This window comes from Alligator mississippiensis, chromosome 4 (genome assembly GCF_030867095.1).
Source record: "Alligator mississippiensis isolate rAllMis1 chromosome 4, rAllMis1, whole genome shotgun sequence".
In the NCBI taxonomy this organism is placed as follows: Eukaryota; Metazoa; Chordata; order Crocodylia; family Alligatoridae; genus Alligator; species Alligator mississippiensis.
The window spans coordinates 112,038,446-112,054,998 of record NC_081827.1 but is presented as its reverse complement, the minus strand read 5'-3'; the positions used below and the strand labels follow the sequence as shown (position 1 = coordinate 112,054,998).

At 40.2% G+C, this 16,553-nt stretch overlaps 1 protein-coding gene across 2 annotated transcripts in view; it reads right to left on the bottom strand.

Annotated features, from left to right (window-relative positions):
- Positions 1-6,675: 6,675 nt before the first annotated feature.
- The window catches only part of MTPN (myotrophin), a 55,599-nt gene continuing 45,721 nt past the window's right edge, over positions 6,676-16,553 (bottom strand). The window contains exons 4-5 of one of the 2 annotated variants that reach the window (XM_019489544.2): positions 13,768-13,876; positions 9,926-10,015 (exon numbers count right to left, since the gene is read on the bottom strand). In XM_019489544.2, coding sequence (XP_019345089.1) covers positions 13,808-13,876 — 69 coding nt within the window. In that variant the 3' untranslated portion in view covers positions 9,926-10,015; positions 13,768-13,807. Of the gene's footprint in view, positions 10,016-13,767; positions 13,877-16,553 lie in introns of both variants that reach the window. The other variant, XM_006268335.4, reaches the window with a different exon arrangement.

The window sequence follows — 16,553 nt, the reverse complement described above, 5'->3', positions numbered from 1 at the left end:
TTAACTTTTTTTAGTTTAGCCAAGGTTAAAAATTGGCGAAGAAGAATTCGTTTGGAGTTTACTTGAAACAAATTTGTTGACTTCTCGTCTAAACTGATAAAAAAAATAAAAAAGCTTTGGAGGAGTGAAATATTTCCAGAGATCCTTTTTTAACATTTTCTAAGTGACAAAGCTAAATTTCAAAATGAAAATCTAAAGTAACTTGACATTTTCACAATTAAGCTTCTCAACTTTTATCAAATTCCCATCCTCCGCCCTCCCATTTTTTTCAGTCAAAACTATAGTTTTAGTTGTCCCAAAAAATAATTTTGGCAAATAAACCAAGATTTCTCTCAAGTCAATTGAAGTATCATTCAGGCAGAGAGAGTTTCATTTAATACATTAAATTTAAACATAAGAATTACATTCTAAATATCTATTATTTGCACAAACTTTTTTTTTTCTTCATTTCATTTACTAGGCTGTGATTTTCAAGACTGATTAAAGGCATCATCAAAAAAACACTAAAGTTTTGAATACCCAACTGGAGAACTGACAAACTATCCTCCAAAAAGCAAGCCTCTTTGTGAGGAAAGTCCATCATGGTTCCACACTAGTCCTACGTGCTCTTTATATATAGTCTATTTAAGAGTGACCCTTTCTTTAAGCATTAGGCTTTAAATTAGATTTGATTTTTTTTTTTTTTTGAGACAGGAATACACCCTGCAGCCTTACTAGGCCTACTCGGTCTCTACTTTCAGCACCACTGTTTCTCCTAGGGATTGCTCAGCACTTTTAAAATAACAACTCCAGTCAGAGTTCATATCGTTTGGGTGATATACACCAGCAGAAATTTGCAGCAATGCAGGAGAACTTGTTTAAATCAAGCCCGCATTTATTATTCAACAGTATTTTAGGCTTCTCAGGTCAGAATGGAATAAACACCATTTATTTCCATGCCCAGGTTTGCAGTATTGCGTGCTTCTCTGCCCCAACAACAACCTCTCATGCTGCATTGGGCAGTCACTTCTTACCAGAGTACCCTGATACTTTAGGGTGTGTACAAAAGTTTCTTTTTTCACCATTTGAAGTGCTTTATTCCTGTGAGTTAACAGCACACAGCTTTACAGCACTTTAAAAATGGGTACAGTATTTTCAATTAACCCTTATTAAATGAGGTATTAAATTTGAAGCACTTTTACAGCACTTTAGCAACCTATAGCACTTTAAATAAGTTCTGTATGCTGGTCAAAATTTCTGACCAATGGAGAAGCGTCCCTGCCTCCTAGCCTGGAAAGTGCAAAGAGGCTCAGAGACCCCCCTCTCACCCAAACACTGCACTTCTGTCATGTTTAAGAGCAGTGTAACTTCATCGTGCTATAAAAAGTGCTCTAAATGGAGCATTTCTGTACACACTCCTAGTCCTCCCCCTCTAACAACAAGGCTCCTGTCATGCTGTTTTCAAAAAATCCTTCCTTCCTTTGATGCTAACTGTGAGAAGTTGGTGTCTGGCCAGTTTCCCAGGTGACTCCATTTTATTGCTGATGGTCCTCGATAGTTGATATAGATGAATTGCTACACAATTCCTTCTCAAACTCTTTTCCCAGGAAAGAGATTCACACCTGAAAACCCAGTAGGCAATGCAAATGATTGGGAAAATAGAAACAGTTTAGGTAATATATTTTCCATGTCCTTCCCAGTCATTTTTGAAAACTGCGGCCCTATTACGTGCATACATATGGGTCTTGTAATCAGCTGCTACATTACTTGCATCATTTGGGGAAGGGGGAGAGAGAGAGAATCAGACTATACAGTATTTTAACTCAGCTTCTAAACTATAGCTTTAGATTTCCTCCATCTTGCCTCAGGTTCCGGAGCACTATTGTTTCTTGAAATGGCAGTCCAACAGACAGAATTGTGGAGCATTTCCTCATTAGACTGCCTAAAACAATAATGAGTGACCTCAGGATTGCTATTCTCAGGCAGAAAAAGTTTTTAAAAGTTTGAAAAGGAAATTGCAGAATACTAAGTCAGCCTTCCAGAAACTGGACTGTGTTAAGTATGGTATAAACAGGACTACAGATGCTTATAGCATTACTTGGATTGCTTTTTGTGACCCCTTTGTTCCTATGGATTCTTTGCTTGTATGCCTCTCAAAGCACCCCTCCTCCCCTCCATCCTGCTTTCCCACCTATTGTATTTAATCACTTACTCCACTTTATACTCTGTTTTATGCCACCCTTTCACAGCATCTGAGGAAATGAACTCGGGTTCATGAAAGCTTGTGTTCTCTCATACTTTACTTAGTAACTGGTAGTCTATAAAGGTGCATATCTACCCTGCTTTCTAACCAACTTCAGACTAATATGGCTAACTACCTCCATCTATTTAGCAGTCTGAGACTCAACTAATTATTACTGTTTTTGTTTAAGATTACATATTCATATTCCAATTAGCTTCTTCAAAACTGTGATAGCTCAGACCAAAAAAGAAGGTACATTTTCTGTACATCCCTGAGTTTGTCTATACGCTACATCTCTTTTTCATCTTTAATTTTTAACTTTTTTCATCCTTGTTTTTTTTCCCCTCTAAGAGTAACCAAAAATGTATTACATAAACTGTGGTAAAGCAGGGACCTCAAGTTGCTTCTTCAGCAGTTCTTGCTGCAATTAAGCTTGGAAAACTCAACCCTGATCAAGCAACTCAATCCTAATACTGCTTCCTTTAAAAGTTGTTAGAGGTAACTAAGTGGAATGTCACCCTGTTCAAAAACTATACTGAAAAACTGAATCGTTTAACTGCCTCACTGACCTGGCCATCATCGACCCAGGGGAACTGTAGTCAGCAGTGTGATCACTAATATCTAGAAGGTGTCACCCTGGTCTGTCTTTTCCCTAGCTTCACAGTAACACAGCTAACTACCTCTCTCAATGTGAGATGAAATAAAGTACTGCATACAATTTCCCCTAATCCCTACATTGTGCCAACTAGCTAAACACTGTCCTTCACAACTTATAAACATAATACATTCTCTTCTCTAGGGAAGATGAGCTTGCAGGAACACTAAATAACTCTTTAAAAGAATTTAAATGTTGGTAAGTAGATTTACTGAATTGTTTAATTCTTTAAAGATTCATTCCCTTTTTAAATGCCAGTCTACTTGAGATTTTTCTCTACCTTGTCGTCTTAACGTTTTTGCCTTTTCTGAGTTATTGGACATTGATGAGTCCATCCCTACCTCCCCCTAATTTACTCATGTAGTTTGAAAACAAGTGTACTTTTGATGTACTTATTTATTCAGTGATAACAACATTAATATTGTACAAGCTATTTTTATAGCTAGCTGTTATAAACAAATTGTTTTTCTGCAGTCTTCAGGTGGACAGTCTCTGGCCTGTCTTATATCATTGCTAACAGCTTGATTTAAATATTTTGTGCTCCACTTAATCCACACTTCTGTGAAAAGACTACTGCCATTTGTATAATAATTAAAGTCGCTATGAGATGCCAAAAGCAAATGATGGGATAAGGAAGGTTTAATATTATCCTCATAAACCCAGATGTAATGGTACCTTAGACTGAATAGTTTGTTAAAATGACTTGGCTTTCCCACTTTTTGGGTACTGGTCCTTATTTTGAAGCTGTAAGTTAGCAATATGGCTTGCTTTATTTTAAGCAGATGACAGGCAAATGCACTTTAACAATTACCATGCCTGCAGCACAATTTGTTCATTACATAATTTTAAAAGTAAGAGAAAGAAGCATAAAGGTGGTTTTGCTTAAACTTTAGAACTTCTGAGGATTACCTTAATGGTTGAAGTACAAAAGAAGAGGCAAACTTCCAAGGACAGATACACAAGTCCAATACTAAAACCCAGAAAGCTGCAATGAAACACAAGATGCGACATCAGTGATCAGTCACCTCTGATCTACAATTCAGAGAAGGTTTTCTACTAAAAGCAAATTCACATAAGCATCTGTAAGTATTTCCTTACTGGAAGCCCAGCCAGACTAACTATCACCATGCTTTTATCAGATGTCATAATTTCAGATGCAAGACTGAATTCATAACTTCTAATAGCTACTTCATGGAGATGAACACTCAAAATGCGAAATTCAGAACTTGGATATACAGGCAGTCTAGGGAACAGGAAGCTACCTTCTTAAATCTAAATGAGCAACAAAGGCCACTTGTTTTAATCCAAGTGGAAGGTAAAGTTAGCTATTAAAATTAGTTATTTGCTCCTTTATAAATGGTTATGTTGATTTACATATGCATATACAAATGAATTACCTGTAGACATTTAGCACCATTATAGCTAAATTAGATGCGTGTTATGTGAAGCACTAAATAGCTTAATTAGTATTAATTGAATTACCCTTTCCCCCACATACTAGACAATTATCTTAATAACAACTGGCTGGCTGGCTGAATAAATGATTAAAATAAATAAAATTTAGTTTTGTGGGCATAATTATCAGTGTTTTGAGTACTCATTTTTCAGCAAGTTAATGTTTAAAAGATGTAGTCTTTCCATTAGGACAATTAGAAGTGCAGTTAGGAACAGAAACATGCAGGGTACATATATTGGCTTACCTAGATTGTCTGCCTACGTGAAAGATTTTGCTCTCTCCCCTCCCTTAGTTGCTGGGCTGCTGCCCTCCCTAAGAGTGGCTGTATTTCTTAGATGTAACATGATACTGTACCTTCAGTGCTTCAGCACCAAGTATGAATTTAGCTTGGGTTGATGTTGTCATTGAATAACCTTCAGGGTGTTCTTTTAAGGCATTACATTTTTAAGTTACCTTCTTCAGGTGTGTTCTTGGTACATTTCATCTTCCTTATCCAAGTGCAGACAGGCTGGCATGGGCTAAGCAGCTGCAAATTCTCACAAGGATACCTGAATACCTAATGTCTGAATACATACCCATGTATCTTTGGACTTGTCACCAGCAGCGGCACCTTCTGAAATGACTTGGAAACTAAGCGCATTTTGACTATGTCCCCCATCTATGTATCACTATTCAAGTGACAAACTGTGCACATACCATTAGCAGGTAAGTTTGTGTTTTCAAAATTGAAAACTGTAGAAGAGATATCCTAAACAAAGTGAAACTTCTCCTTTGGGGATAATTTGTCCCTTTTAAAAAAATTTTTATACAAATATCATCCCAATTCATTATGTTTTTCTGTACCATGTTACTTAAAATACATGCATCTTAAAAAGCACAACTGAATTTGTTTTAGACAGAACTGTAATGAGTCCTAGAAAATCTGTTTCTACAGAAACTGTTAACTATTAAAATTGATTGTTATCACTTTTTTCCACTAGACATACAGAAAATCAACATATATGTAAAAGTATATGCAACCTGCATACATGTACTCCTTATGTAAGTTAGCTCTTCATCCAAATGATCTGGAGAACAGAGATCAGGAAGGAATGAACTGTGTTACTTGAAGGACAACCAAGGCAAGAAATCAAGAGAAGGGTCCTTCCCCCTTTTACCTTCTCACCCCAGAAAAAAAATTTCAAGCGACTCCTATAAAACAAATCTACAGTAAATTGATTTTGGGGCAGCAAACTCCCAGCACCATGCATTTCCATCTATATGCATTTACACTCAGGGCAGTGTAATACTGTATTTTCTTGCATACTAAACACCTCCAAATAAGATGCACACTTTATTTTCGGAAAGTAGAATTGAGAGGAAAAAAAGTTTTTACTAGTCATACTAAATTCTGGCTACATGGAATAAGGACAGACTACTTGTCAGCATCACTTGCCCCCTGCCCCCTTCTTCCTGCACAGCTAAAAGCTGCTGCCAATTCAGCAGTGGCTGCAACAGTTAAACCTCTAGCTTTGAGTTAAGCAGGAGACTCTGCCCCACTTCCATGCAGCCAGGAGGGAGCCAGCCCTTGGCAGCCATTCCGGTATCCCATGCCTCCATTCTGTCTCAGAAATCATCTTAATCACTTAAAACAGACAGCGCACTGCTGTAGCAGTAGAGGTGAGGGAGGGGGAAGGAGGAAGAAGTCCCTTCCAACCCTCATTTTCTATGATTCCATACTTGGAAAATTATAACATTGATAAATTTTCCATATAGAAAATCCAGTTACCGGGGGGGGGGGGGGGGGGGGTGTCTTAAATTCAGGGTAATCATAGATTTCAGTAAATATAGTAGAGATAAGAATGTGGACATTAATGAAACCTAGAAGTTCAAATTTTGCACTTAGTTTCTATCTCAACCTTTTGTTCCATATTTATTGAAGAACCCGTTTTAAATCTTCAAGTGTTTGAGCTATCATAACGTTATTTGGTTTATTTGACTTTCAAGTAAGTAAGAGTTCAAGTCAATGCCAAACATAAGCTTTCCTTTAAACAAAGCAAATCCCAACATGAACTGTCTGTAAACCATTGTAAGGCTGCGTGGGATAACCCCATGCTCATCAGTCCCAGATATTTTTGGGGAAGACTGCATTTGTGTTCTAAAAATCAGCAGGGGATGAAGACTAATGACCACTCTCAAGTGTCCCAATAGGTCCCTCAGACTCGTCCAAATAATTTGTATCAACACAGCTAAACTATGCACAGTGCTGGTCAAACTGGACTACTTATAAAAGCTATATAGATGACAGTGCAGAGTTTAATTCATAGTGGGCAAAAATGGTGCAAAGGGAAATAAAGTTGCAGATTTCTCTGTCATACAATTCAAGTTTATTCCATTCGTTCTTGCAACACAAACTTAAAAATACAATATTGTTTAGCATTCTGATATCTATGAACCATGATAATGATAAACACAACTGTGTCAAAGTAGTTACACTGGTGAAGAGAGGAAGTCAAATATCAAAATGCACAAAGCACTAATTTCTTCCATCACTGCGTAGAAAGATATGATTGTTTCTCCATTTACAAAATATAATTAAGACAGTTTATTTTGCAATTCTGCATGCAACACTGCAATTGCTTGAGCTAGGACACTCCACTCTTACCAGCCTCTTCTACTGACAAATTAATGCATTGAAGGGGAAAAAAGGAGAGCTGCATTGAAGGTTCAAGCATTTTTCTTCAAATGAGGAAGACTGGCAAGGGACAAGAACTCCAAGATTTTAAAACTCAGTTCTGAGCTCATTTGAAAAGGAAAAAGATAAAAGTGTAAGAACAGGAAGAGATTGTGTTTGTTTACTCTAGTGACCTTGCATAAATGTTTACCGTTTGATAATTTAGCTCATTTAATGGTTAGTCACAAATGTAGGTAGTTGCCTATTTTTTCTTCCTAATTTAAGAGAAGTTGAATTAATAAATTCAGCTTTTAAATACAAAATTTTCAAAATAGAGAGATTAAAATGTTTAATTTTCTTAAAATTCCAGACAAAGGGAAAAAAGTGACAACCATGTGTAGTGCAAAGCAGCAAACAATTTTTTAGTAAAAAAATATTAAACACCATCCTTTATATATTCTGGCAAGGCAGATTGGATTCATAGAATAGCCAAACTAAATACTTATCTTGTTAATGTCCTTTTTGCATTTTTCTCCTCAAGTGAAATAGATTAAGAAAAACAAAATGTACTTATGTTACTGTTGAAACAGAAGGCAAAATAGCCTCCACTACATCACCACAATCAATATAAAGATTCAAACGGCCCAATACTACAGGGAGAAGAGGAAGGAAAAGCAGAGAGGAAAAAGAAAAGATGACATTAAGATGTGTATGATCACCAGATAACTTATTGAAACACTACAAACAACTTGAAAACTGAAGTTTTCAGCATGAGAAAAAAATCAAGGTGTCCCAACTAGCATTTCAATATCTATTTAATAGCATAAAACAGAGACTGGTTTATTTCAACAAAATTCAATACTTGTGGTAGCTTAAGTTCAAACATACTCACAAGTTACACTATTGCAATGACTTGACAGTCCAGCATTGACTAGGGACAGAGGATTACAAAGTTCTCTTTATTTAAAGACTTGTAAAACCATTAACCAAATGTGCTTCTCCTTATCAGCTGCTCATTGACCGATTACAATTTTTAACCACTGATTTCCAATCTCCCCATTCTTTCTTGCCAACCATAACTGAAAAGCATCAATAATTGCACAGTACAGTTCTTTATTGGACAAAAAGATTGTATTCTTGATTGTTTTCATCTCTTGAGGGATGCTGCATGTGTATAAACCCATATAATTCTCATTTTACAATTTAAATATATAAGCTGTTTGTAACTGAGGTACATTCAGTATCATCATCATGGTTATAACTGAAAACAACTCAGTATATATTTATGTGGGTGGCAATCAATCAATCACCAAAGCATAATATTGAAAGTTAGGTGAGAACTGTTCAACTTCAGATATTTTCTTGCTTTGTTTATACATTCTGCACGAAACAAAAACACATTATACATTTTTCTATTACTAGAATGCTTGAAAACTGCATATACTGGTATCCCAAGAGTAAAGAACAGATTATGGTGTCAATATACATTTGATGGATTGATTTTCTTGTTAGAAAACCCATTCTGCATTCTTTGGGTGAGTTGGCATGTCTAATGCCAATTCAAAAATGAAAATCAAAATATCTGATGTTCCCGAGAGGAACATTAAGAATTCCTGGGTCACAGTTTTAAAATCCTCCCCAACGTGACTTAAAGTTCTAGTGCTATAATATTTACGAGTACAGTAAGTGTTATCTGAAAACTGTATATACTTGCAGCATCCTAAAGGCATAGGGATGCAAGTAGGAGCATTCAGAAGAACCTTCCCTTGAGGAAAGAATGAAATTAAAACTGTCCTTTTGGTCAACAAATGATAAAGAATCTGAGCAAACTTCATGTTAATTAAAAAAAACCCAAACTGTTCTATGGTGTAGTTACAAGTTTCAATACAAATTTGCTTTTAAGCCTTCCTTTTCCTACTGTTGAACTTAGAAAGTTTTTCATATGCAACATGACTTTTTTTTTAAACTTTAGTAGAAAAAGTTTAGAAATATTGATAATTACGTCTGCTGACAATACTTAAATAATACCAGCAGCAATCTAAATCTGAACCATTAAGTAGCAGAGAAATTATCCCCGAGTACCAGATGGGCCTGAAGTTTTCACCAGGTGCCTCTCTCTATATAATTTCATGTTAACATGGTGAACAACAGAATTCCATCTGACATCTTAAAAAGAATCAACTACAAGTGACATTTCTCAAATACATCCAAAAGCTTTACAAATTTAATCTGGGCTGAACTAGAAGACACGAACAGGAGAGAAAACTCCAAGTTTATCTTGGCAGATCTTTTGGAGCCTAACAAGGCCTTGACTGAACTGGTCTTTCCTGATTAAAAAATCAAGAATCAATGAAGAAAACTCAGTGTGACTTCCAATTAGTCAACATGAAGACTGTTCCATTAACTAGCATCAGAAAACTTCAGTACTGCAACATAAGGCAGGAGGGATGAAGCTACCCTTTAAGAGATACAAGCAACCCAACTGCCTTGATTACTACAAAGCTATATCATGGAAGGAGACACTAATAGTGTTGGACTACTGTCTCCTTTTCCATTAGGATTTCAGAACACATAATATCATATTTTCGTCTCAATGATTCTTTAACAACAACAGCAACCTTAGAACCTGGGAGGTTTATAACAAAATGTTAAAGATCGTATTCTTTTTTCTCCCCCTCCATAAAGTTCAGTTCTACTAGAAATGGAGAAATAAGATTGTGCATCAAAAAAAAAAATTCTAAAGGAACACTGATTATGTAGGTTTCTACTCTCTCCAAACATTCTGATTTTTTTTTGGATAGAGGCTAACTAGTCCAAATTATAAACATACTTCCCCTCCCTCCCCCCAAAGGATTTAGCTGAAGAAGCTGGAAGATACAAAGAGTGACAGACAGGCAGCAGTGTGAGGCCACAGGAGAGACATTAGAGATATCAGTCCATCCGTCACTGAAGAAGAGCTTTGATTGCCTGGTTGTCAGTGGCTTCAAAGGCAGTTAGTCCATCTGGCCCTTTCACACTCTTATCAGCACCCTGTAAAGACATAATGAAAAAAAAGGTAATTTTATATAGAAGGCTACATTATAGTACTGGCACTTTCTTGAGGTCTTCTGACATAGTAAATACTTAGACATATTTGGAACAATGCAACGTATTGCTAATATTTTCTCCATGTCCTGTATATTTCTCAAATATACACTTGGTTCCAAAGCTAAATTAATTCAATTTTTAGATTTCTGAAGTACATTATAGTACTTCAGACACTCCAAAATCATTGTTTCCCCACCTTAAATAGCATACAATTTCAAGAATCACATTTTAAAAAAAGTGAGGACTACTTACTAGGCTAGTACATTGGCTTTAATTTAATGTTCTTTTATCTAACAGTAAAAAATAAAAATAAAAAAAATCATAAAAGTTGTACAAAACAGCAGATTTTTTTCCTGTATCAAAGAACAATATTTTAAGTGTACGTCAGTCTCGGGGGATCAATTAAAATGGGAACAGTGATATGAAGCAGTGCTGACTACCACTCAACAAAGCCTTGCACACCAATACTTAATTTTAATTAAACGACTGATGATGCTCATATTGATTTTACAAGACTATTCACTTTTCTTAAATTTTGCAGAGAGAGAAAAAATAAACAATCAATGGGAAGAAAGGGCGGGAGGTATAGATGGAGGGATGGGAAGGATGAAAAAAAGAAGGAGAATTCCACAGGAATGATATTTATGGAAAAAGATATGCATTAGACTGGGGGACAGCCTCTTGAGGCAAGATGAAGAAGCCTTGGGGAATATATAATATTTGACTGGGAAATATCAGAATTACACTGCAGGGAACCAGACTTACTCTGGCAAGAAAGGGTCTAATCTGGTCTCTCATTCCATGTTATGCCCCTATTCACTGGAAGTAAAAGTATATACAACTGGGTCCTCTCAGAATTCAAATAGTTTCCGGAGAAGTGCTTTAAGAGAGAAGAAACTATGCACTCAATAGTACTTACAAAGGAACTGCACATGTCTGTTTCCACTCCCAGAGAAAAGTGTACCTGTCATTGATTATGCAGAAAGAGGACTACACTAAAGATGGGTGGGTGATTTTAGAACAGGGTGTGAGGAGAGAAAAGAGCCCCAGAGAAGTAAAATGGCCCCGCCTGTATCGCAAAGAACTCCGCAGGGCTCCTTCTTAACCCGGTGTTTCAGGAAGGGAGGGGGGAGTCAGCCGGAACGCCAGGATAAAAGGAGACACGGGGCAGGCAAAAGAGGGACACAGGAAACGACCAACTCAGGCAGCAAGACAGCAGGGAGAGCCGGAGGTGCTGAGGAAGCAAGGGAGACCGGACTTAAGGGAAGCAACTCTGTGGAGGGAGCTGCCAGGGGAGAGAACCCAGAGGGAAATGCCCCAGAGAGAAACAAACTGCCCTGCCCAGAGGCAGTTAGAAAGTACCGTAAAGACCCTAACAGCAGGGCTGAAGAAAAAGGGTACTGCAAAGTTGGGACTATAAGGGCAGAAGTAGTGCTGGGGTGGGTTTTTTTTGTTCTCCTCTTCGTTCGGGTGAGAGGAAAGTCACCCCAGATAGTACGTTTACAACCATCAGGACAATAAGCCAGGAAAAAGACTGGCTAGGATTACTGGCAGGTTTGTGCCAGGTGCCAGCCAGGTGAGGTACAACCGGGCCCACTAGGGATACTGAGTGGCCAGACCTAGAGACCCAAAGAGCATTTTTTTTTTTTTTTACTGCTCAAAAGGCAGATTGTGGAGACAACTGAATTACCACCCGGTGGAACGGGTGAGGGTGTAGGTGTTGGTGGAGCCCTCAGTACACCAAGGTAAAATGCAAGAGCCAAAGTGTCAAGACCCACACACCCGGGCATTCTATTTTCTCCCGTAACAACAAGTCATGGCAGGCAAGATCGCGGACGTGTGGGAGGAGCCATCAAGACATCGCGGTGAACTTTGGCTTGTTAGCTGAGGTGCTAAAGTTGTCTTGGTGTAGAAGATAAAGTCAGAAAGGAACAAAAGGAAAAAAAGCCGCTCAGACAAGTGGTGAGCTCCGGAGATTGACAACACCTAGACCGAGAGAGACAAGCCTCTACCACAGATAGGAGAGGAACTTTTGGGGTGAAAACCCACCATTGGACACAGGGGTAGGCAATGTTTTTTGGCCAGAGTGCCAAAAAACACCACAACGACTACCTCGGAAGGTGCCGGAGTACCGACATGGCAGAAAAACAAATTGAGGGCAAGGGGTACGTCAGAATGCCCTGCTTGTGCCCCTTGCCCCCACCCAAAGCCTCTGCCCCCCAGCCCTACTGCCCCTTGCACCCAGCTGTACTGCTCCTTGCCCCCAGCCCAGGCTCTGTGGCTGCCAGCAGCTACCCTAGCTCTGGGTAGCTGCTGGAGACTGGGCTGCTCTGAGCAGGGCTTGCAGAGTCCCCGCTGCTGCTGGGAGCAGCCTGGGATCCCGGCTGGCAGCAGCTCCCCAGAACCAGGGCCGGCTGCAGCTGAGAGGCTCCAAACAGCTGTTCAGGGCTCTGTCATCAGCTCCGCACCGGCGCGTGCACCTGTGCCTCAGAGTGGGCGGTGGGGGAGGGGCCCGAGGCAGCGCAGCCCATCTCTCCCCCGCTTCCAGCATGGAGGTGATGAACCCAGTACAGCTGTTTGCACTCTGTAGCCAGCCTGGGCTCTGGGCAGCTGCACCAAGCAGCAGGCAAACAGCTGCACCGGGCTCATTACCTCCATGCCAGGAACGGGGGAGAGACCGAGGCTGTGCTGCCTCAGGCCCCACCGCCCGCTCCGAGGCACGGGTGCATGCACTGGTGCGGAGCTGATGACAGAGCCCAGCACAGCTGTTTGGAGCCTCCCGGCTGCAGCCGGCTCTGCCTCTGGGGAGCTGCTGCCAGCCGGGATCCCGGGTTGATCCCAGCAGCAGCTGGGATGCTACAAGCCCTGCTTGGAGCAGCCCGGGCTCCGTCGCTGACAGCTGCTACCCAGAGCCAGGGCTGGCCATGATGTGCCAAGCAAAATGGCCTCGTGTGCCACACTCGGCATGCGTGCCAGGGGTTTTGTCGACCCCTGTTTTAGAAGGTTGTGTTCTTCAAATCAACACTCAGAGAAGTGGCAAGCAACAAATATTTAGTGATGGAAATATTCACTACCCTGAGAGAAAGATGCAATCACGAAGAGAAGCTATCATTTCTTTTACTGGTGTTGAATGACTATTTGTACTGCTTAGTCCAGTGTACTTGGAGATTAGAAGCTGCATGCAAACTGATAATGCTTAAAAGTTTGTTTTCCTTCAATATTTTATATTACGAAAGCCTTAAAGCAGCCTAAGTAAAATTTGAATGTCTGGACTGTTCAGCAAGTGATTTGTGAATTTTGTTCCTGCACTTAAGCTTAAAAGGACAACATAATACTGATGCTAGAAGAGTTTGACTGTGCAAGAAGAGAAGCCCATAAGCTCTAATGTACTGAAAACAGAATTTCAGCATTATCACTTAAGAGATGTTTATTTGTACTTTAAGACTATATTCACCATGGGGGGGGGGGGGGGGGGAGTTTTGCCATCTGCAACTTTTTTTTCTAGAAAAAACAGCATTTAGAAGTTAGTGTGTTAATGATATTTGAAATGAGTGTTCTATTGCAATTCTATAATTAGATTAAGAATTTATAAGACTGATTACATCCAATTTTTAAAAAAGGCTTTATAGTTGAGTGCATAAAGTAAGGCTGTTTCTAGAATTGAACTCAGACGTTTAGCACAATGTTATACTTACAGAATAAGTCCCATCATTGAGGGGATGTGGGGAGAAGAAACTAATTCCTGGAACTCTTCAATACAAGGTGTACCTCCTTGTCAAGACAAGTCACAGAAAACAGAAAATCCTAAACAAATCGAAATTCAAATTGCCAATATAACTCCTTAAGTATTTGCAGCCTATTATAGAAACTCTCTTACAAAAGCACTTACTGAACACAGTGTAATGAACTTGATGTAAAAGACCAAGTAGTAAAATAAGTACTAGATGCTAAATCTACATGTATTTGGAGCTAAAACATGAAGAGAAATTAAGGAGTCTGCCTGTAGACAGGGCCCAAGTTTAATTGTTTAATTCTGACCCTAACAAATTTACACAGCCTCAAGCATGCCTCAGATGTCAGATTTTCAGGGTCAGAAGGGACCGCATCAGACTGAGTTCAACCCCCTGACCTGGGCAGGAAAGAGTGCTGGGATCAGATGACCCCAGCTAGGTGCTTGTCCAGTCTCCTCTTAAAGACCTCCAAGGTAGGAGAGAGCACCACCTCCCTGGGGAGCCCATTCCAGATTCTGGTAACCCTTACCATAAAGAAGTTCTTCCTAATGTCTAGTCTAAATTGGCTCTCTGTCAGTTTGTGGCCGCTGTTTCTAGTTACTCCAAGAGGCACCTTGGTGAACAGAGCATCTCCTATTCCTTCCTGCTTCCCCCCCACCCCAAACAAATTTGCAGACAGCCACCAAATCCCCTCTCAGCCTTCTCTTGTGGAGGCTAAAGAGATCCAGGTCCCTCAACCTCTCCTCATAGGACCTATCCTGCACACCCCAAATCAAACAAGTTACCCGCCTCTGGACCCTCTCATGGTTATCCACATCCCTCTTGAAGTGCAGCACCCAAAACTGAACGCAGTACTCCAGCTGTGGCCTCACTAGTGATGCACAGAAGGGAAGTATCACTTCCCTAGACCTGTACATGATGCATCTATTCATGAATGATAGAGAGTACAGTTAGCTCTATTGATCGCTTCGTCACATTGTCGACTCATGTTCATCTTGAATCCACTATGACTCAGAGATCCTTTCTGCTACTGTGCAGCTTAGAAAGTCATCCCCCAATCTGTATGCATGTTAGCAAATCCTTCTCCCTAGGTGTGGTACTCTGCACTTATCCTTGTTAAACTGCATCCTATTTTGTTCTGCCCAGCTTTTGTTTCCAGTTTGTACAAATATGCCCGACTACACTCCCTGCCCACCAGTGTGTCTGCTTTGCCCCATAAATTGGTATCATCTGCAAATTTGGACTATGCCCTTGTGATGAAGAACTCATGTTGTAGAGATTCTGGCAGTACTTACCAGCTGGCCTCTGAGGCAGAGGTGGTTTAACATTTATATATCATTTCAAACATTTAAACAGACTAATTAAATTTACCTCCCTATCAACTGTGTTTTATGCAAGAACATCAATATGCACTTCAGAGAGAAGAGGCCTACATTTCCTAGTGAGTTGCAGATAAAGAAGGCTATTTAAAACACCATCTGCATAATCATCCAAGCTTAGCGTGGAACCAAACAGGACCTAGGTACTTTGGTCACTACAAGCTATCCGTCTTCAAGGAACAGTGGTGACATCTCTTCTGGTTCTTTAAAGTGTGCTGGTTCTTCCACAAACATTACTGTAATAATGGGTGTGCAAGTGGAGCAGGAGCTGAGGTAGATGGATATAGAGGAAACTAAAGGAGCTGGGGTCCACCCCACATTCTTCATATTCACTGCAGGTGGGCAGAGTAGTAGCAGCAGCACAGGAGAAAAACATGCATATTGAACAGCAAAAAGGGGTGGGGGTGACATCTCCCTAGCAACAGAGCCTCTGGCCACTGCTCCTTCACCACACATTGCCACATTAACCTGTTGGAATGCCTGCATCAGAAGCAATGGCAGAGAATGCAGTGTTATCAGCTGCTAATTACATGTTGAGAACAATGGGAGATTGTGTGGATCCCTAAGGGACCCTACAGACATCAGTCTTTCAAAAGGTGCTCAAGCCTTTGAAAGAAATAAAACCACTATTCAGTTTCACTAGAAAGAATCAAATGGAACTGCACAGGGTATTGCCAGACATGGCAATACAGGTCTGCAGTACCCTGCTGCCTATACAAAGAGCCATAGAAAAGCTGAGCAATGACCTAGAGAAACTAGGGGTTGGATGAGTGGACTGTAAGATAAACAGAGAGCTGGCTGGATAGTCAGTCTCAAAAGCAGGGGTGGACAATTATTTTGGGCAGAGGGCTGCTTACTGAGTTTTGGCAAGCCATCAAGGGCCACATAACAGGCAGCTCAGAGTAGATATATATTAATTTTCTAAATTTTTTTAGGGGCCACGCAGGTCAGATAGAATGGCTTGGCGGGCCACATCCAGCCCCCGAGCCGCATTGTGCCCACCCCTGCTCAAAAGGGTAGTAATCAACAGCTCTATGTTTAGTTCACAGACAGGATCAAGCAGAGTGGCCCAGAGGTTGGTCCTGGGTCCAGTTTTGTTGAATATCTTCATAACGGGGTGATGGGGTAGAATGCATCCTTAGCAAGACTGCAGATGACACCAAGCAGGGGGAAGTAGTTGATAATGCTGGAGGGTAAGGCTAGGATTCAGAAAGACCTTGACAAATTGGTGGACTGGACCAAACGAAAATCTCGAAGTCCTGCACTTAGGACAAAACAATGCCATGCACTAGTACAGAGTGGAGACTGACTGGCTGGGCAACAGCTCAGTGGAAAAGGACCATGCAGTGAACAAGAAACTGAATGAGCCAA